At 38.4% G+C, this 23,489-nt stretch overlaps 1 protein-coding gene across 1 annotated transcript in view; it reads left to right on the forward strand.

Annotated features, from left to right (window-relative positions):
• LOC126457018 (transmembrane 9 superfamily member 3) overlaps positions 1–23,489 on the forward strand; it is a 111,291-nt gene that overhangs the window by 12,127 nt on the left and 75,675 nt on the right. The window contains exons 3-5 of the mRNA XM_050092990.1: positions 5,226–5,348; positions 15,196–15,440; positions 15,934–16,065. Coding sequence (XP_049948947.1) covers positions 5,226–5,348; positions 15,196–15,440; positions 15,934–16,065 — 500 coding nt within the window. The remainder of the gene's footprint in view (positions 1–5,225; positions 5,349–15,195; positions 15,441–15,933; positions 16,066–23,489) is intronic.

Genomic DNA, 23,489 nt, shown 5'->3' on the forward strand with positions numbered 1-23,489 from the left:
ACGGTTTGGAAAATCTTACGGAAAAGGCTAAAACAGAAGCCTTACCGTTCACAATTGCTACAAGCCCTGACACCCGATGACAAAGTCAAACGTTTTGAATTTTCGGCACGGTTGCAACAGCTCATGGAAGAGGGTGCATTCAGTGCGAAACTTGTTTTCAGTGATGAAGCAACATTTTTTCTTAATGGTGAAGTGAACAGACACAATGTGCGAATCTGGGCGGTAGAGAATCCTCACGCATTCGTGCAGCAAATTCACAATTCACCAAAAGTTAACGTGTTTTGTGCAATCTCACGGTTTAAAGTTTACGACCCCTTTTTCTTCTGCGAAAAAAACGTTACAGGACACGTGTATCTGGACATGCTGGAAAATTGGCTCATGCCACAACTGGAGACCGACAGCGCCGACTTCATCTTTCAACAGGATGGTGCTCCACCACACTTCCATCATGATGTTCAGCATTTCTTAAACAGGAGATTGGAAAACCAATGGATCGGTCGTGGTGTAGATCATGATCAGCAATTCATGTCATGGCCTCCACGCTCTCCCGACTTAACCCCATGCGATTTCTTTTGGGGTTACGTGAAAGATTCAGTGTTTAAACCTCCTCTACCAAGAAACGTACCAGAACTGCGAGCTCGCATCAACGATGCTTTCGAACTCATTGATGGGGACATGCTGCGCCGAGTGTGGGAGGAACTTGATTATCGGCTTGATGTCTGCCGAATCACTAAAGGGGCACATATTGAACATTTGTGAATGCCTAAAAAAACTTTTTGAGTTTTTGTATGTGTGTGCAAAGCATTGTGAAAATATCTCAAATAATAAAGTTATTGTAGAGCTGTGAAATCGCTTCAATCATTTGTAATTACCCTGTACTTTATGGAAAGTTATTGGTATATACTAAGAACAGAAGTGGACCCAGATAACAAACCTGAGGAACACTTATGTTTGTGTGTTTCTTGTCTGACAGTGGTTTTAGTAAAAATTTGTCGTCGGCAGTGGTGTGAGCTGCCTCCATCTTTCGCATTTGTTTTCCCTATAAGACTGGAACCAACTGTTTACTGTCCCTCTAACACCTAGGGCCTCTAGCTTGTTTAGTAAAATTTTGAGGTAAACTGTGTCAGAAGCCGTGGAGAAGTCCAAGGCTATGCATGTAACACGGTCATCTTTGTCAAGAGCTTGAAGTGCCACTATTGTGAACTTTCGAATGGCTCATATTGTATTTCCCCCTCTTCTTAAACCAAACTGTGCTTTATTGAAAAGGTTATGTAGTCTCTCCTGATTGATTGATTTATTTTTGAGAGTGAAGACTGTTGTGAAGCTGACCCATGGTTTTCAGTACTCTCAGCATTTCCTTTCTTTAGTAAGGGCACAAGTCTCATTTTTAAGACGTTTGTATTCCTTTTCGCCTTCTTCATTAACTGAATTTTTATATTTTCTTCTTTCATCTATTAAATTCAATATCTCTTCTGTTACCCAAGGATTTCTATTAGCCCTCGGCTTTTTACCTACTTGATCCTCTGCAGCCCTCACTATTTCATCTCTCAAAGCTACCAATTCTTCTTCTACTGTATTTCTTTTCCCTGTTCTTGTCAATCAATCCCTAATGCACTCACTGAAACTCCCTACAACATCTGGTTCTTTCAGTTTATTCAGGTCTCATCTCTTTAAATCCCTACCTTTTTGCAGTTTCTTCAGTTTTAATCTACAGTTCTTAACCAATAAATTGTGGTCAGAGTCCACATCTGCCCCTGGAAATGTCTTACAATTTAAAACCTGCTTCCTAAATCTGTGTCGTACCATTATATAAATCTATATGAAATCTTCCAGTGTCTCCAGGCCTCTTCCATGTATACAACCTTCTTTCATGATTCTTAAACCAAGCGTTAGCTATGATTAAGTTATACTCTGCACAAAATTCTGCCAGGCGGCTTCCTCTTTCATTCTTTACCCCCAGTCCATATTCACCTACTACTCTTCCTTCTCTTCCTTTCCCTACTATTGAATTCGGGTCCCCCATGACTATTAAATTTTCATTTTCCTTAACTATCTGAATAACTTCTTTATTCGTGTCATACATTTCTTCAACCTCTTCATCTGCGGAGCTAGTTGGCATATAAAATTGTACTACTGTAGTAGGTGTGGGCTTTGTGTCTATCTTGGCTACAATAGTGTGTTCACTATGCTCTTCATAGTAGCTTACCCGTGCTATTTTTTTTTTTGTTATTCATTATTAAACCTACTCTGGCATTGCCCCTATTTGATTTTGTATTTATAACCCTGTATTCACCTGACTGGAAGTCGCCTTCCTCCTGCGACCGAACTTCACTAATTCCCACTTTATCTAGCTTTAACCTATCAATTTCCCTTTTAAAATTTTGTAATCTACTTGCCCGTTTAAGGAATCTAACATTCCACACTCTGATCCGTAGAACGCCAGTTTTATCCTAATAATGATGTCCTCCTGAGTAGTCCCCACCTCGAGATCCAAATGGGGGACTATTTTACCTAAAAAGGCGTCGTCAATGTTTAACCATACAGTAAAGCGGCATACCCTTGGGAAAAATTACGGCTGTAGTTTCCCCTTGCTTTCAGCTGTTCACAGTACCAGTGCAGCAAGACCGTATTGGTGAATGTTACAAGGCCGTATCAGACAATCATCCAGACTGTTGCCCCTGCAGCTACTGAAAAGGCTGCTGCCTCTCTTCTGGAACCACACATTTGTCTGGCCTCCAAACATAGACCTCTCTTTTGTGGTTGCACTCGCAGTACAGCTATCTATATCACTGAGGCATGCAAGCCTCCCCACCAACGGCAAGGTCCATGGTTCATGGGGATCAACCAAGGGAAATTCCTTTGACTTACGGGGTTCATCGAGGATCAATCTTAGGTCTGCAGTTGTTCCTTATAGATCTATGTTCCTTATAGGTGTAAATGATCTTCCATCTAATATACAACAGAGTTAGCTCTTTTTGTGTCTGGCACTACTATTGTAATTAATTCAAACACACACACACACACACACACACACACACACACACACACACACTGCAACAGAAGGAATTGAAAATAATGCTCTTAAGGATGTTATTGAATGATTTTGTGCTAATACCCTCAATGTCAGTTTCAAAAAGACTCAATATATTCAGTTCTACTCATATAGAGGCACAGCACCAGTGATAAGTCTTACATATGCTGGAAACATCAAAATTTATAGGTGTCCATATTGATGTGAATTTTAACTGGAAAAAAACATATTTTGAAACTTCTAAAACAACATAGTTCGGTCACATTTGCACTTAGACTCATTGCAAATCTTGGGGAGAGACAAATCAAGGGAGTTGTCATATTTTCATTCAATACTGTCATAAGGAATTATGTTCTGGGATAACTGAGTTTTAAGAAAGAAAGTGTTTATTGATCAGGAACACTTGTAAGAATATATGGTGCCCACTCACGATCGTCTTGTAGACATCTGGAACTGAAAGTGTTTCTCCTTGACAACCCCTATTCTGTAGAACAACTTCCAATTTCGTAATGAGTAAAAGGTAGTGGGTAGGGAATTATTAATTCACAAAAGTACTAAAACAAGTGTAACACGAATGTAAAATAACTCATTCCACTCTGTAGTATACAGAGAAGTTGCTGCATTAGAAAATTGTAGCGAAATACAGGAAGATCTGCAGTGGATAGGCACTTGGTGCAGGGAGTGGCAACTGACCCTTAACATAGACAAATGTAATGTATTGCGAATACATAGAAAGAAGGATCCTTTATTGTATGATTATATGATAGCGGAACAAACACTGGTAGCAGTTACTTCTGTAAAATATCTGGGAGTATGCGTACGGAACGATTTGAAGTGGAATGATCATATAAAACTAATTGTTGGTAAGGCGGGTACCAGGTTGAGATTCATTGGGAGAGTGCTTAGAAAATGTAGTCCATCAACAAAGGAGGTGGCTTACAAAACACTCGTTCGACCTATACTTGAGTATTGCTCGTCAGTGTGGGATCCGTACCAGGTCGGGTTGACGGAGGAGATAGAGAAGATCCAAAGAAGAGCGGCGCGTTTCGTCACTGGGTTATTTGGTAACCGTGATAGCGTTACGGAGATGTTTAATAAACTCAAGTGGCAGACTCTGCAAGAGAGGCGCTCTGCATCGCGGTGTAGCTTGCTCGCCAGGTTTCGAGAGGGTGCGTTTCTGGATGAGGTATCGAATATATTGCTTCCCCCTACTTATACTTCCCGAGGAGATCACGAATGTAAAATTAGAGAGATTAGAGCGCGCACGGAGGCTTTCAGACAGTCGTTCTTCCCGCGAACCATACGCGACTGGAACAGGAAAGGGAGGTAATGACAGTGGCACGTAAAGTGCCCTCCGCCACACACCGTTGGGTGGCTTGCGGAGTATCAATGTAGATGTAGATGTAGATTATGATCAATCATACAGATGATCAAAGGAACATGAAACTAACTCCACATATTAAGGTGATAATGTTGGTGGTCGACATTCTTTCCTGGACTTCTGATAATTTGTTGGAGAAAGTGTCCACATTATCTCCAAGTAACTAGTACACACACAGATTGATTAAATGACTAATTTTTTTTATAAAAGTCTAAATTTATTGGTTCAGTGCTTGCTATTTCAAAATGTTTTTCTACTATAATTTTGATCAGATCTTTAGCTTTAAGAGTGGGTCACGTCACTCAAAAATATGATTCCCTGTCCATTAACGTAGTTCTGCAACATGCCAAAATGTCATGCATGTTACTCCCCAGATGACCTCTGGCTAAGCAGACCTGAATCTTATGACTTAGTCTGGTATTGGGCTGAAAAATAGACAGCTCCAGACACGAAAAAGTAAGAAAGTACATTATCTCAGTACCAGTGTTCTGTAATGTATACCACTGTGCTGTTCAGAGACTGTAGTTCAACTTCAAGCTGTTATAATCCATTTTTAGTAGACTATACATTTTGGAGGTGAATAAATAATTCTGAGGAAATGTTTGTGATATTTGTGTGCTCTGGTATGATACATTATACATACTGAAGACATTTCTTAACTATTTGAAATACTTCTAAGAGAGGGCACTTAGCTCTCATGATTTATCCTAAGAGAGGCCTACTACTCATACCTGAGACAACATGGTATTGCAACTGTTTGTAGTTTGGATTCTCCCTCAAGTGTTTCATTATGTAAATGACGTCTGTTTTCAGCGGACATCGCAAGTACACCATACTGTGAGATCCAGTTAACAAAGGAGAAGCAAAAAGCCTTCATTTACGCAGTGAAAAATCATTACTGGTACCAGATGTACTTGGATGATTTACCTGTCTGGGGTGAGTAACTTTTCTGGGTTTTACTCAGTTAAATATTTGTGACACCAAGTACTTTTCACAGTTAACATGTGTGTGAGAAATTTCCAAGTTATGGATTTGACATTATTTTCAAAATTTGAAAGCTGGGAAAGAACATAGACTGACTGGGAGATAATAAATTAACATAACAATAAAATCTGTAACAGAGCCCATAAAAACAAAAAAGAATACTATTTTAGATTTTGATCTTCTGATACTGATGGCTTCTTCATTGGAAGAAAGATGCATATATATTAAATTTAAAGGAAATGTGTACGAAATACATAGGAAAGCAAAAGTCGGTTATCTGCCAAGAAACACACAGGGTACATAGGTGAATTATGAAATGAACTGTTGTATGCCATCTGGAAGACTGTGCTTTATTCACCATTATGTATCCACATGTCACCACTAAACTGATTGAAAATGAGTATCTGCAGAACAACTGTCAACCGTAAGGGAAAATTTTCTCAGGTTTCCAGCTGTGCCAGATGGTTAAAATGCCATGAGTTTGAATATGTAGGGAAAGCCCAGTATTCCAACAGTAATAATTCTTACTTGGTCAGAGGCTCATGGCATTTTATTGCATTTTTCAATAGCTGAATTCAACTTTCTTACATGTCTTCCATTAATATTCCAGACTTTCTTTGAATACTTCCACTCCTTTATCCTCCTCTTTAATATTTTAACATACTTTTTAAATTTTTATGTTGATGTTCTTTATTTAATTCCTTCTACTTACAATTTTTGCTTCCTTATTGTCACTTTGTTTCTGATGTCTTTCTTCATGACATAATACTTTTTTAGTGTTAATAATAATAATGGTGGTGGTGGTGGTGGTGGTGGTGGTGGCAATAATAATAATAATAATAGTGGTTGTTGTTGTTGCACAAGGGATGTTTATGTGTGTAATGTGTTCAGTCAGTTTGTTCAACCCTGATGTCCTCATAAGCAGCTCAGATATGTGCCAAAATGAGTCTACACAGAAATCTGAATGGAAAATACAACTGCATGTGTTTTGGTGCCATTTCAGTCAAACTGTTTCAGAAAACACATCACACAACTAATACAAGATATTATACACTCAGTTTTTAATGAAATTGTACTGTACAATAGAACCTCTTTAATCCATCTCCTATGGGGCAGGAGGCATGGTTGGAATGCAGAAAATGTTGGATGATCAGAGGAACACTCATTGACCCATAATAACACAATCCAATTTATTTTTAACTGTCCCATGTTAAAACAGTAACAAAATGGAAAGAAAACATCACATGCCAAAAAATCTTACACAAAAGTGAAATATATAGTAGTGCCCGTACTGTAAAATACATCTGTATCTTACTGTAAGATATTTTTACTGTGAGTGAAAATTTAGCATGTGTACATACCTTATTACACTACTGTGTTGACATGCAAGTGACCTGCACTTAACTGTCTAAAACATGAGAAATCTTGTGGTAAGAAAGTCCTGTTCTTAAGCAGGACAAAAAAGTCTGTAAAATTCTTTTTGTTTAGCAGATGACAACCTTGATTTTTCTGCATTGTTCCAACATTTCCTAATCCACAAAATTTCTGTTGAGGTAGACAGGGATTTGTTCAATGTATTGAAGGGCTATATCAAATGCATTTTTAGCATCTGTATCCGATGCTCGAGGTGCAGGTTCATTGTCCTCGCTGTCACTGTCGCCTTTCTTGTTCTCATTGGTTGTTCAAGTTACAGAATAAATGAGTTTGTCGTCAGTTAACTCTGGTCCCATTGTGCAGTCTACGTCAGCTGTACTCCCCCCCCCCCCCCCCCCCCCCCCCAGGGGAGTTAAAACTCTTTTGTGAGTGTGTTCTTGGCACACACAGGCCCCTGCCCATGCAGTGCTCCTTGCTTTTGTGTGCTGCACATCTGTCGTCCTACTATCCTTTCTCCCCTCCATTCAGGACCAGGTGTTGGGTAAAATTAGGTAACTGAAGCTTATGAAAGTATCATTTTTGCGTTTCTTTCCTTTCTTGTTCTGACTCCTCCTGTCATTCTTCTGCTTCGGTATTTGAGGTCTCCATTTATGTCTTTCTTCCTCCATGTGTCTGTATGAAGGCCAGCTTACACATTTGATGCATAGAGGGTGACTGGGTAATGTATGACTCACAGCACATGGGTCGACAGGTAGGGCTCATACATACCTCCTGGTGAAGACCAGTCCCAGGGAGGAGTGATTGCCTGAGCTGTTACCTTCACAATTGCCAAATGGTCCCCCTGTCTAGAGTTTGGTAGGTGTGACCTGAAGTGTGAACAGTCACCTAAGGTGGACGTGCTTCCCTTTGCGGGGCCCCCCAGAAAGGTGTGCACTGTTGAGATGCTGGCAATCATGGGGATTCACCTGCAATGAGTACGTAAACTCCATTGATGCAGTCTCCATCTAATAAATGGAAACTGAAAGAGACTAAGGACACAACGAATCTTTCAGTTGCACCCCGCTGTCTCATGGTATCTCGCTCAGGAGGTGGTCAGATCCTTTATACAGTGAACCTGTCTGTCATTCAGAAAGATGTGGACATAATTGCAGGTCCACTAAAGTTCAGCACTTGCTTAACCACTGGAACTTTGCATCTAGAGGCAAACAGTACCTTTCAACCCCTACAACTACTTAAAGCTATGCTCCTCCATCATACCCTGTTTGTGTAGAGGCTCATCAAACACTGAATTCTTCACATGATGTCATATAACCTTGGCTGCTTTATGGGATTTAAGATAATGTTGTATATATCTCTCTGATCAGGTACTAAAAAGGATTGATGTAGAATTCGCGTCAAGCTGCACCCTTTTCTTAATATTTGTTTGAGTGGAGCTCCCATCGAAAATCACAGTGGGCTGTTAAGTCATCAACATCAGTTCCTACGTACTGAACCCGATGCATTGCTACCAATGTCAGCGTTATAACCATACTCTCATGTCCTGTAAAAATACAGTCAAATGTGTAACTTGTGGCAAAGATGTTCATGGAGGAGATTTCCTGCATCCTCCTAACTGCATCAGCTGCAGTGGTAACCATATCATTTTATCCTGCAACTGCCCTGTGTACCTTGATGAGTGAGCTGTTCAGTAGATCTGGGTGATGGAAAAGGTACCCATCAACGTTGCTTGCAAAATGTTAGCTTGGTGAAAGCCTTGGATACCACTATCTGGCAGTTACAGAACTGCTGTTGCTACATCAAGGCCCATGAAAGATATGGCCAGGCAGGCCTCCAACCTTCAGTTCAATGCTACCATTGTGAAATTGCCTAGTGCTAAGGTGACATGCTCAGTCTACCAAAGAACCTTTGCCTACACTGGTGAAGTCATTTGTGACACAAACAGAAGAGTGGAATCTTAAAAAGGAATATCCCCAAGATAACTTTTGTGCCACTGCAATCGGTAAATGTCGGACAAATGCAAAGCTACTAAGAAGTCCAACAAAGACAAACATTTTTCCCCTTCTCCAACTCAGAGGTCCTCTACAACAGTAACTCCACACGGCACCTCTGTCCGGTTGACCTCCATTGCACTGGTACGAATCGCCAACCGATTCTCCATCCTGGAGTCAGTTGACCTACCCAGGGAGGTTATTGCTACATCTGATGAAATAATAGAACAGGACCCTCCAACCTCAGAACCCTGTAGCAGTATGCAAATGAAATCTGGCACTCAGCAGCTACCGAAGTAAGAGTCCCTTGTAAGAGAAATATATCATCTAATATGGTTGTTCTGCAATGAAACATTAGGGGCAACGGATCACACAGGGCGGGCTTAGAGTTGCTATTGTGATCGTAATATGTAGTTGCTTTATGCCTCCAAGAAATGAGATTACACACTCAAGACTGCTTTGACCTCCCAGTATGTTTCAACATTCTTTCCGAGAAAGGAACTCCAGCTCACGGGGGAGTCATGATGCTCATCGGAGAAGACATCTATAGCCAAACCATTTCATTGAGCACCTAGCTACAAGTTGTTGCTATCCTTTTTTCTTTCCCCAGTTATACCTTCTGTCTTTGTAAATACATACTGTCATACTGTGATCACACCAGGGCAGACATACTGCAGCTTACCTCTCAGCTCCCTCAACCCTTCCTGTTTTCCACCATCCCATTTTGGGGCTCTCTGAGAACCTGCCCGAGAGGCTCTCTCTTGGCGTGTATTCCCAGCCAGCTTACTCTAATTTTTCTCACACTGGTCAACCCACATTTCTTTCAGAATACACACACACTTTCTTGCACATGGATCTCTCGCTCTGTACTGCACAGCTTGTCCAGCATTGAGAGTAGTCCATCCTTTGAGACACATACTCAAGTGACATATACTTGAGTGACCCATGCGTAATTCACCTGTTAAGTCATGTCGCATTTGTGCACAAGGACCAACTGGCAGCTTTGTAAAGCTGAGTGTGGGCTGTACTCTTCACTGGCAAACCATCGCTGAACAACATTTCCATGGTGATCAGGTAGAGTACCTTATGAATGTTATCCTTACTGCCACAGAGTGTTCCACTCCCCCGAACTATTCCCTACTGAGACATGTCCCAGTCCTTTGGTAGACAGAGGAATGCCACGAAGTGGTTCATGTGTGGAGACGTGCTCTCCATGTCTTTGAATGCCATCACAGAACTATGTTTGTCATAAACAGTTGCACGCGAAGTGTTGTCGCATTATTAGAGATAGCAAAAAAAGCTAGTTGGATCTCTTTTATTGATTTGTTTAACTGTTTTACTCCCTCTTCTGCTATTTGGAGTAACCTAAGTTGGATTTCTGGAAACAAGCTACATCTCCTGATTCCTGGCCTGACTGTAGCAAATGATGTCATTGTGGTCCCTGTCAATGTTTCCAACACCTTGCCTAGGGTCAATACTTTGAAGAGATCTCAAGTTCTGTCCCACCTTCCCACCTCGTAAAGAAATGGAGGAAGCTTGGGAGATATCTTTCCCCTCTCAGAATCATGAATGCTACAATACTATGAAGGAACTAGAACATGCTTTCATCTCATCATGATCCTCCACTCCAGGACCAGATGATATTTTCATTCAGATGTTGCAACACCTGTCTCTTGGTTGCAAGCACTTTTCCTTCGTACATATAATCACATCTGGAGGGACGGTGCATTTCCTAGTCACTGGTGTGAAGCCACTGTAAACCCCACACCCAAACCTGGTAAGGACAAACATCTTCCATACTGCCACTGCCCAGTTTCCATGACCAGCAGTGTCTGCAAGGTGATGGAACGCATGATCAATCATCGGCTAGTATGGTGGCTTGAGTCTCGGAATTTGCTAACAAATGCATAATGTGGATTTTGTAAGCACTGCTCTGCAGTTGTCACTCTGTCAACCCACATCATGAACAATTTTCTGTGGAAATGTCAGTCTGTACCTGCAATACATATATGTGGCTTCTGAGGCTGCCTGCCCCATTTTATTCAGGACATAGGTTTTCAATATATATATGTGGGGTTGGCTTTGTTGAACACTTTTATTCCAGAGAACAGGATACCTTAGGGCTCTGTGCTGAGCGTAGTCCTATTTTGCTACGGCAATTAATCCTATCGTGGACTGTATTCTCCCAGTCATCTCGGCCTCTCTTTTTGTCAATGATTTTGTGATCTACTGCAGTTTTCAACGGACCTGTTTATTTGAGCAATGACCTCAGTGATGTCTCAACTGTCTTTACTTGCAGAGTATGCACAATAGCATCCTTTTTCACTGAAAAATCAATTTGAACTTTGGCGGCATAAGGAGTTTCTTCCACTACCCTTACATCGTGGTCCTGTTGCTCTTCCATTTGTCAGAATACTGAAATTCTTGCTGCTCACACTCAATAGGAAACACCGTTAGTCCTCCCACATATCTTATCTGGCAGCATGCTGTACCTGGTCTCTAAATACCCTGTGTGTTTTAAACATTGCTTCATAGGGAGTGGATTGGAAAATTCTCTTCTGCTTGTACCAATCCGTTGTCCGATCAAACATAGACTCTGGGTGTCTTGTTCATGCATCTGCACGACCATCTATTTTACACAGTCTCAACAGAATCCAATGTAGAGGCATAAGTTCGGCCTCTGGAGCTTTCTACACTATCCCAGTTATGAATGTCTGCAGACACTGACAAACTATCACTTTCATACTGGCATGATGTTCTCCTCAGCCTATACGCGTGCTGCCTGTTCTCTATGCCCAACTGTCCATCTTATGTGCCCTTTTTCGATCACTCACTTGACTACCAATAAGGGGTAAGCGCATCTACTCTGTTGCCTCCCGGAGTTTGCATTTGTATACTGCTTTGGAAGCTTAATGTTACGTTACCTGCCATGTTCCCGATAGGTGAGAGCCCTTCTCTACCTCGGCTTTATGCAGATGTCCGCACCGATCTCAGACTTAGTTCGCTTCCCAAGGACACTTCTCCAGATTTGACCTATTGCTGTAAGTTTCTCAGACTTTGCATGCAACTTGGAAACATCACCTTCTTCTACACTGATGGTTCTAAGATGGCCCTTGGTGTCAGATGTGCCTTTGCCATTGACAACAAACATCTTGGATACCGGCTTGTAGACCAGTGCATGATTTTTACTGCGGAGCTTTCTGTCCTCTGTCAGGCCACCCAGTACATCCGAAGACACAGGCTTATCAATTGTGTATTAAGTTCTGGTTCAGTTAGTGGCCTCCAGAGCCTTTGTGTACAATACACATACCATCCTTTGTACAATGCATCCACAAATTTTCTCCACTTAATCTTTGATGATGAAGCAAACGTAATGTTTATATGGGCCCCTGCTCATGTTGGAATGTTGGGGAATGGAGCTGTTGATGCTGCTGCCAAGGTTGCAGTCTATCTAGGCCTTTTAGCTGTTCTGTCCATTCAACTTGTATCTGTATTACTGTACTTAGGAATATTGTGTCCCTCTGGCATGAACAATGGTCTTTTCTGTATGGTAACAGAACTCTGGGAAATTAAACACCTCCCGATGACTTGGATGACTTCCTCTCACCTCTCTCGTCACGAGGAGATGCTTTTAGCTCGGCTGCACATAGAGCATTGTCATTTCAGTCACCATCATCTGTTAAGTGGAGATGCCTTCACCAGTCTGTGCTCACTGCAACCAACCATTGACAGTGCACCAGTTTCTGACCCAATGCAGATTTTATAACTGTTTATGTTTCAATGTATGTTTGCCATCTGGATTATCAGATACATGAATTGTAGATGGCATTCTGTTTTTTATTCATTGTAGTAATATGGCGAAGAAAATTTAATATTCAACCATTTGAGCATCCTCTTCAAAGGGGAAGTGATCATTTTTAGCTGTCCCTCTACTCCAATTGATTAGGCTCTGAGTATTATCAACTTCAATTTCTTCATCCAGTAATTGAACATTTTGAGTTATGACCAACTACTACTGATCCACTCACTTATGTCACTGGGCTAAACATCTGATTGTACAGCATATATTTAATTGGTGCATGCACAGGAACACATATTGCTCAAGTTAGAAACAGGTATTGAAACTGATTGAACTATTGCACCTAGCAACAAGCAACTACCTGCTGATTCCATATTGCAGATTATGAGTCATGGACAAGTCCTGATGTGAATGTAGCAGCAACTGCATATGCAAATGAACACTGGAAATGGGATGGTTGGACTAGACAGGGAGTCAGACCATCAGAGATTGGATTTGTGAGGTTCTACTGTATTGTTTACTTTCTAATGTTTCATATATCCTTTAAAATATTATGTTAGCACTTTTTAATGTATTGCATAAATAGTCGTGTATTCAAGAGAACAAGAATTGGCAAGGACAAGATCGTATCCCCCCCCCCCCCCCCCCCCCCCCCCCACACACACACACACACCAAACAGAGATGTTTCAATGCTGTGTGAATTTGAAGAAGGCAAGAGGCCAGAACATGGTGTAATGTGCCATTTGTTGTGAAGTCTCACCTATTTCAACATTGACTGTGAGGGTAGCGTGAGTTGTCCTCAGTCCCTACCCCAGGTCGTGGGTATGCTCTTAGCGTAAGGTGCTTCGGATACATGAAAAAGGAGATGAAGACTCTCCTTCAAACTTCAGCATTCCCAGAAAACGTTAAATGGTGGCCTTTACAGTTAGTGTTTATAGTGAAAGTCTAAGAATAATAAGTAGATAACAAAATGATTTTATGAAACAGTTCCTACTGTTGATATTATAGACGCTTTAGTTAACTATACTGTTAAAGTAGATTTTCTCATGTTACATTTTGTAAACTAAGCAAGGTCTTTGATGGTGTAGAATGTATAGGAAGTACTTGACAGTTTGTACTTTTATTATATTGGAGACAACTGTCTAAAACTTATAAAATGATATCTGATGAACTGCAAGCAAAGTGTTTGTGTAGTTAAAGAAAGACTTGATGTAGGTAATTGTTCCACAGGAATCTGTGTTGGGATCTTATAAGCTTATTGTAGTTATTTATAACCTGCCCTCATTTATAAGTTCCAATGCAGCATTACGTGCAGATTACACAACCTTCCTTCACTGTATTAAGTTTTTTTTTGAGAAAACAGTTGCCTTAGAATCATATTTGTTTACAGTTAATGGATTGGTACTTGATGAAAACAGACACCTGCAGTTGACCTTCAATTAGGTTCTTAAACTTTTTTCTTGACTTTATTTCTGTAAAGTTCTTAGCTGTATATCTAGAATATGGCAATAATTGAGACAATGTGAAATTAGATGTGTAGAGTAATTGATTTCATAAGGTTACTAAAGAATTATTTCATAAGGTTACTTAAGAATTGTCCCTGAAATCTGTGTTGGAACATTTACTTTATCCCTTCAAGTCATCATGTCATTGGTAATATCTAGTGAGATAGCTGCTTTTATGTTCTTGTCATCTTGTTGTTATAGGAGAAAGCCACCAAAATAAATACTGGGTCTTCATTCAAAGCTTACTGAAATCCTTCATTTGTGAGAATAGCTTGTTAAATGTATGGATTGAATAACATCCATGCTAGGCTATAAACCTGTCTCTCTCCCTTCTCAACTGATGCTTCTCCTACATGTTGGCATTGTCCGTTACTGTAGTGGTATTTATTGGCAGTGGGATAAAAATATCAAAAATAATACCCTGGATCATCACTTGAAACTTTTAATGAGTATCATTACTTCACATCCATTTTGTTCACTTTTCCTAGGTTCTGAATGGGTTTTCTGTCCCTGCATTATTCTTTATTAGATTTTTCAAAACTGACTCATCCTCCTGTTAGAGGAATTGTAAATTTAAAATTAAATCAAGATATTAATTTTTTATTTGTTTATTAATGGGATCTGTTAATGTCATTATTGTTGTGGCTGTCATTAAACAGGGACTGTAATTTTGCATATTGTCATCGTGAACAGTTTTGAGACAAAAAATATGTTCTGAATAATGATTAACATTCAAATCCACATCTCTGCAAACCTGTTTATTACAGGTAGCTTGAGAGGTGTTCTCAGGTGTCACAGTTAGTAATCCACACTACAGTATACAGTTTGAGCATATCATCAATGTCCATCCCAGTGTATGCTCCACTAAGAAGTAAAGTTATGAATACGGTTGGCATGATAATTGTGTAAGGACCTTTTTTTTTTAAATGTTGTCCAGATTTTTTAAAGACGCACTATTATCAAACTTTTCTTTTTCCCTGAAGGTATTTGTAAGGAAAAAAATTGAACTGCTACATGCAGAAATTTCTAATAAAAAATGAAAATTATCAATTTCAGAAGGTGTATTAATGTGGTTTGTCTTCCAATAGTTTGTGGTCACTTTTTAAATCAATAATCTGTACCTTTTTTGCAGGCATTGTGGGTGAAGTGGAAGAAACTGAAAGTGGAACTAACTACTACATATGGACGCACAAGAAATTTGAAATTGGCTACAATGGGAAACAGATTGTGGATGTGAATCTTACATCTGAAAATAAAGTTAAACTTGTTGAGGGTGCAAAGATTCCATTTACATATGAAGTTATATGGAAAAAGTCTTCAATAAAATTTGAAGATAGATTTGACAAGTATTTGGATCCCAACTTTTTCCAGCATCGTGTAAGTTAATAGCAGTGGAATAATTTCATGAATATCTGGTTGCGTAATTTTACAAAATATCCTCCAATAATTTAACTGCCCATAAACAAGAAGGTTGTCTTTTTCTGCAGCACATTAGCTGATACTTGTTAAAAATTGATTCAGTGTGAGATTTTCTCTTTTATCTTATATGTCACAGTTGATAATAAATATGTTTTACTCTTTTATTTGTAGAATGAGTTGTTTCAGTGCAATTCTGACTGATGGCCAAAAATATGAATTTTTTGTAATAGAGTAAAAAAATTGTTTCTCACCCTAATCAAAGTATTGGTAAAAGGATTTGTAAAGGAGGCTAGTGGAATGTAATAATGTTAACATTCTGACTAAAGTCGCATAGCTTCTGTATCTTCTTAATAAAGAAGTTATCATTTCTTTCTTTGATTACTGAAGTTTATAAAATCATAAAACTTTCTGTTTCTTGTTATTAATACTTGAATTATTTCTTTACTAACAGATCCACTGGTTCAGCATTTTCAATAGCTTTATGATGGTTATATTCTTGGTTGGGCTTGTTTCCATGATTCTTATGCGAACACTTCGCAAGGATTATGCTCGCTACAGTAAGGATGAGGAACTTGATGACATGGTAAGGAAACATTATTTTAAGTCATTTTGTTACTTAACTTACTCAGAAATGTTTGTTGTACACTTTATAGAACTAGAGATGAACGCATATTTCATTTGATATACAAAGGTCTGCTTTCATATCTTAATACTTTGTAAACAGTTGTTATCATATGTTAAGCCAGTGTCACCTTAAATGAGCTGTTTGCTGCAGAAAAGACATGAGTAAACAGTGCTGTGTTCCACTTTTGTATAATACCTACTTTTCTGAGATTAAGAGAGATATGTATTGTGTGCATCTAAAAGTATCCTGTTTTTAAGAGATATTTCCAATTTTATAACTTGCTTTGAGTGGCCTCAAACTTGTCTTCTGAGATGAAACTTGACTTTTCATTTTTTTTCCCTGGAAACTATGTAATTGTTTATTTTCTGCATTCTGTATACCATTACTGAGCAGTCACTACTACTTTTGAGAACATATGTTAAAACTGTTGGTTTTAAATCGGTAAAAGCTGTGATTGTATTTTGATCTTTTTTTACCTTATACCTGGTGATATGAGGTTATCATCTAATTGCAAGAAGAGAAATTATTCAAAAAGCAACAGATTACATATATTTATTCTGGGAAAATTGAAGACACTGTTAGACAAACATTAAACTGCCCCCAACTTGAATACCCCAGTGTTTTACTGGATGTGGTCCTTCTGAAGATTATATGCCTCCATTTTCCTTTTATCTTTGAGCAACTTCAGTTATAATGGGACCTATAGTTGAATTTGGACCCTGATGCATGCTGCATTTCAGCATTTTTCTTATGTGCAAATCATTGCCAGAGTAGCACAAAACAGTCAGTGGCAGAAAAAAATCCGAAGACCATATGTGGATTGAGCCCCAGACCTTTAGATTTCTATTCTGTTACCAGTTTACAAATTAATAATTTGTGACCTGAAACACAGACTATAATGTAATTGTAATGTGCTATACAATTTTGTGCAGATTACTTTTGTGTTATAAATACAGGCGGAGTTACTTATACATGAAACAAACAATTATTATAGCAAGAAGTGGAATCAACACCACCTTGTATGATGAAGTTAGTGACCATACTATTGAGGGTACACACTGTAACAATATCTTTAGTGTCCACCTAGATTTTATTTTGTTTTCAAATAGTGAAATTATTCTTATGTGCAAACCTAAAGTTTTTTTAGATTACTCTTACAATGCAGTAAGTATGTGGATTGTAGTAATACCATCCTCGTCTTGGAAGACAAGTTTCTGTATTTGAAAATTCATTTTGATTTGAACAGTGTTTCACTCAGGCAAATTTTTCTACTGGCTGCATAAATAATGAACAAACAATTTCTTATTTTTCTTTCTGAGCAGTAATATTTTCCTACCGTTCTTAACATTTCATGCAACCCAAGTAACCCTTAATACTACAACAGCATTGAAATTGCTTGTACATTTAATTATGATAATGGAGTCGGAGTTATGGCTGTCTTACCCCTCAACTGTGTTATCTAAATTATTGGGAACTTTCAAGATAACTTTCACCCAAAGGGCAAATACTGAATTTCCAGCAACATTGTGACAAAATAATGACCTTAAATCTGAAGAAACTACAATGTGCATCCATTCTGATCTCTCTCTCGCTCTCTCGCTCTCTCGCTCTCTCGCTCTCTCGCTCTCTCGCTCTCTCTCTCTCTCGCTCTCGCTCTCTCTCTCTCTCTCTCTCTCTCTCTCTCTCTCTCTCTCTCTCTCTCTCACTGCAGTTCGTAAGATCAGTCTGAATGAATGTCATGTTGACAATCAGAAAGGTCAGTCAGTTTCATCCATTCTCAGATCTGAGCAATTGTACAATATACCATTTGTTTCAAAGTGAATGTCGGTTGTTCTAAGGCTTTATAGCATTTGTTATATTCAACTTAAAATTACAAATAATACATCAAATGAAAGAGCAACTCTAAGAGTTTTGTCTGTATACCTGTGTCTTCCGTTAGAAAGCCTAATAGCAAAGATGGAGACTAACGAACAGAAAGATTTTTGTATTAAGTTCCATTATAATCCTCCAGGTGATGGTAATATCTTTAGATGGTATGATCAGTTTGAAGACACCAGCTGTTTGTGCAAAAGGAAGAGTAGGGGATGACTGAGAGTGACTGAAGAATGTGTTAAACAATTTATAGAGTATTTCACATGTATTCCTAAGAAATTAGTTCAGAAGACTAATTGCGAATTAACAATTGCAGTTACGTCTGTGTGGAGACTTTTAAGGAGACACTTACAAATACATCCTTATCATTTGCAGTCATTACAAGCTCTAAAGTCTGCAGACTATGGTTTACATGCCACCTCACTGGCATAACTAAGTACATGATTGGTTAGACAATCTTTTACCCGACCGCTGGATTGGCTGGAAGGGGCCGGATGACAGCCTGGCATCTGCTATGAGCTGATCCGCTTGACTTATGAAACAGGATTAGAACGGTTGTTGCAGTAATTACTCCAAACCCACTGATCAAGGTTTGGAAACAACTTGTCTATTGACTTGGTGTGTTTTGTGTGACAAAGGGTGCTCACATTGAATATTTCCTAGAAAAACTGTTCAAGTTGCTCTTTCATTTGATGTATTATCTATAACTGTAAGTTGAGTGTAATCAAAGCCACAAGGCCTAAAAACCCCAACATTCATTTTCAGACATCCTATATAATGCCACTGCTGTTGAAAAATGGGTAAATCCTGGCATTAGAAAAACAAAATAAGTACAAATACACTGGAGCAGCTAAATGTTGGGCACAGCATTACAGCAGGTATTAGAAAGTCAGAGTTACCAAATTGCTATATAATAGTCTTTTCAAGCAACTGATTATCTCGTAGTTGATTTTCATTTTTTGTAGCAACCTTGGGGAAAAGGAAGATGACATTTTTGTGTTGAGGTTAAGCAATTACTGTATTGAAACTAAACCCACAGACTTAGGACATATTCTGTGAATGGAGCTAAAACTGTGTTAACCGCCCACCTATGCAACTCTTTTCCAAAAGAAGACAGTAGGTTGAGTTGTAAGTGACTGACTAAGGCGTGGCTGTGTGGCCATCATAAATTAAAAAAAAAAAGTCTCCTCAAAATCATTATGGCTCTCCCCCAGTATCCTATACAAGAGCCTTCTTAAAGCAAGCCTGGTACCTGAAATTCAATAAATAAATTTGTGTTGTGGAAATAGTGGTTAAGAAACCTTAAAAGTGGGAAGAAACCCTGAAACTGGGTTCAAATCAAATGGCTCTAAGCACTATGGGACTTAACATCTGAGGTCATCAGTCCCCTAGACTTAGAACTACTTAAACCTAACAAACCTAAGGACATCACACGCATCCATGCCCTAGGCAGGATTCGAACTCGCGACCATAGCAGCAGTGCGGTTCCAGACTGAAGCGCCTAGAACCGCTTGGCCACAGTGGCTGGCTCTGAAATTGGGTTTCAAGGAAAAAAGCCTGAATGTCATTCAGTTTTGATAACATCACTTCTTGTCAGAAATCTTAAATATACAATGGGTGTTTGTTTAAAATAATAAATTAATTTCCTTTGTAATATTCAACAGAGAAATAACATAGTCAACCAGTTAATAAATTGACCTAGGTTTCGACACCTCTAAGGCTGTCTTTGTCAGAATGAAATTTTAACAACCATATAAATACATAGAAAAAAAGTTTGACAGAAACATTAACAAAGATGAAAACGTTACAACATAATGGTTACTTACATAAAGTTACATTGCAAGGAGGCGATAGTCAAAATTATGAGCAGACCTGCTGAAGTTAAAAACGGAAAATTAAGAATGTTCCAGCATTTGGTACATATACCTTGTAACGAACAAATCAGACTGTTCGGCCCAGTGGCTTATATTGCTTCCATGAAAACAGAATACAAGTTACGCCATCTGCTGGGCATGGACATTGACATACGTCAGTTTGAGACATTACAACAGGAATAATCAAATTAAACAGCAGTTAATTATAAAAACAAAATGAATTTTTGAAAGTACAAAGTAGTCAAATAAATGAAGTAGAAATGAGAGCTGTCTATTAGGTTTTCCAGAAATGACCATTATATAAAGACAGGATATTACAGAATATTTACACAAACAGCTGCACAGTCCAAAAAACTATACGCATGAAGGAAACTTTAGTTTATTCACAATCTCGAGTCCACAGTTGCTCCTGTAAACAGTTCAGAGTTCTCAGTTTTACATAGAGAAAAAAAGGTTGCAGTCTCAACATATTCAAAGAGCTGGAGATTTTTGAGCATATTTCTAAGAACGATGGCCTCATCTTGAACAACCAGTTACAGTTACGTAAAAAAAATATTTTTCAAAGGCTTTAATCCACTACTTACAAAATCATGATTCCTGTAAACTTTTTTTTTTTTTTTTTCCTGCCTGTAATTCCCAAACATCTTTTTCTTCAAATCTTATATTGATGTGTACTACTGAAGTTTCCTTTGCGCAGACCTTTTTTTTTTTTTTTTTTTACTGTGAAGCTGTTTGTTTAAATATTCTACAATGTTCTGTAACTTCTGTAATGGTCATTTCTGTAAAGCGTAATAGGTGGCTCCAGTTATACTTCATTTCCTTGACTAATTTTTACTTTCAAAAATTTGTTAAGCTCTCATCCTTGGAATTTTTGTTTTTTATAATTAACTGTTGTTTAATACATTTGTTTGTGTGGCCACCTTCGCAGCAGCTGTTAACAGCTATTATTATAGGTTATCTGTCTTGAGCTGACTGCAGTGTAATTAAAAATAGTTACACCAGATGCGTTTCGCTTTTATTTACAAAGCATTTTCTGTGGTATTGTTTCTTTACATAGTCTACACCTTCCCCTCTTGCTAGCAGTGGTTGGTGTCCACAGGCTTCATTTCACATCTGCAGTTTTTGGTATTTTGCGTTAATTCCTGCACTGCACTATTTATAATTGACTTTATTAACAGTAAGAAAGGCAATTATAAATAGTGCAGCACAGGAATTAATGCAAAATGCCAAAAACTGCAGATGTGGAATGAAGCCTGTCAACACCAATAACTGCTAGCAAGAGGGGAAGGTGCAGACTATGTAAAGAAACAATACCACAGAAGATGCTTTGTAAATAAAAGCGAAACACATCTGGTGTAATTATTTTTAATTATATTGCAGTCAGCTCAAGACAGAGAACCTATAACAACAACTATTGTTTCATTTGATTATTTCTGTTGTAATGACTCAAACTGGCTTATGCCACTGTCCGTGCTCAGTAGGTGGTGCAACTTGTATCCTGTTTTCGAGGCAGCAATGTAAGCCTTGGGCCAATCAGTCTGAGGTTGTTCATTGCAAGGTGTTTGGTACAAACACTGGAACATTTTTAATTTTTGACTTGAGCAAGTCTGCTCATAATTCTGACTATAGCCTGCTTGCTGTGTAACTTTATATAAGTCACTTTTATGTTATGACATTTTCATCTTTGTTATTGTTTGTGTCAAACTTATCTTTCTATGTATTTATAGGGTTGTTAAGATTTCATTCTGACAAAGACTTTCTTTGAAGTATTGAAACCTAAGTCAATAATTAATTATTTGCTGTCGGTTGGCTGTATAATTTCTCTGTTGAAACTTATATATGGTTGCTGAGAGGCAGCCATGTTCAAAATTTCCTTTGCAGTGTTTTTATGTGACAAATGTTGAAGAAATCTAGAGAGTTTGTGTGGTCTGTTGGGCCTTAACTCATGTGAGTGGCATTGTGAGAAACAAGTGTTCAGACTGTTTAAGGAATTCCCTTCCAATTCACATGAAGTGATTCAGGGGAAGTCTGTTAGGATGGCTGCACTGGAATTAAAAGAAGCTCTTCCCAATTGAGATTCCATTTCTTACCCACTGTGTAGCCTTACTCAGTACAACATATTAACATATGAATTAAAAATTTATATATGAAATTGATTCTTTGTTTCACAAGACATCATTATGAAACACAGTTGAATGGAAGGTAGAATACTCTTTTGTTTTTTATAATTAACTGTTGTTTAATACATTTGTTTGTGTGGCCACCTTCGCAGCAGCTGTTAACAGCTATTATTATAGGTTATCTGTCTTGAGCTGACTGCAGTGTAATTAAAAATAGTTACACCAGATGCGTTTCGCTTTTATTTACAAAGCATTTTCTGTGGTATTGTTTCTTTACATAGTCTACACCTTCCCCTCTTGCTAGCAGTGGTTGGTGTCCACAGGCTTCATTTCACATCTGCAGTTTTTGGTATTTTGCGTTAATTCCTGCACTGCACTATTTATAATTGACTTTATTAACAGTAAGAAAGGCAATTATAAATAGTGCAGCACAGGAATTAATGCAAAATGCCAAAAACTGCAGATGTGGAATGAAGCCTGTCAACACCAATAACTGCTAGCAAGAGGGGAAGGTGCAGACTATGTAAAGAAACAATACCACAGAAGATGCTTTGTAAATAAAAGCGAAACACATCTGGTGTAATTATTTTTAATTATATTGCAGTCAGCTCAAGACAGAGAACCTATAACAACAACTATTGTTTCATTTGATTATTTCTGTTGTAATGACTCAAACTGGCTTATGCCACTGTCCGTGCTCAGTAGGTGGTGCAACTTGTATCCTGTTTTCGAGGCAGCAATGTAAGCCTTGGGCCAATCAGTCTGAGGTTGTTCATTGCAAGGTGTTTGGTACAAACACTGGAACATTTTTAATTTTTGACTTGAGCAAGTCTGCTCATAATTCTGACTATAGCCTGCTTGCTGTGTAACTTTATATAAGTCACTTTTATGTTATGACATTTTCATCTTTGTTATTGTTTGTGTCAAACTTATCTTTCTATGTATTTATAGGGTTGTTAAGATTTCATTCTGACAAAGACTTTCTTTGAAGTATTGAAACCTAAGTCAATAATTAATTATTTGCTGTCGGTTGGCTGTATAATTTCTCTGTTGAAACTTATATATGGTTGCTGAGAGGCAGCCATGTTCAAAATTTCCTTTGCAGTGTTTTTATGTGACAAATGTTGAAGAAATCTAGAGAGTTTGTGTGGTCTGTTGGGCCTTAACTCATGTGAGTGGCATTGTGAGAAACAAGTGTTCAGACTGTTTAAGGAATTCCCTTCCAATTCACATGAAGTGATTCAGGGGAAGTCTGTTAGGATGGCTGCACTGGAATTAAAAGAAGCTCTTCCCAATTGAGATTCCATTTCTTACCCACTGTGTAGCCTTACTCAGTACAACATATTAACATATGAATTAAAAATTTATATATGAAATTGATTCTTTGTTTCACAAGACATCATTATGAAACACAGTTGAATGGAAGGTAGAATACTCTAACGTAATTATTATTAGTCATGAAGTATTGTTAATCTTTAAGTAATAATGCATTACCTTGGGAGCTCATTGTATGTAA

The sequence above is a fragment of the Schistocerca serialis genome, chromosome 2, assembly GCF_023864345.2.
Source record: "Schistocerca serialis cubense isolate TAMUIC-IGC-003099 chromosome 2, iqSchSeri2.2, whole genome shotgun sequence".
Taxonomy (NCBI): domain Eukaryota; kingdom Metazoa; phylum Arthropoda; class Insecta; order Orthoptera; family Acrididae; genus Schistocerca; species Schistocerca serialis.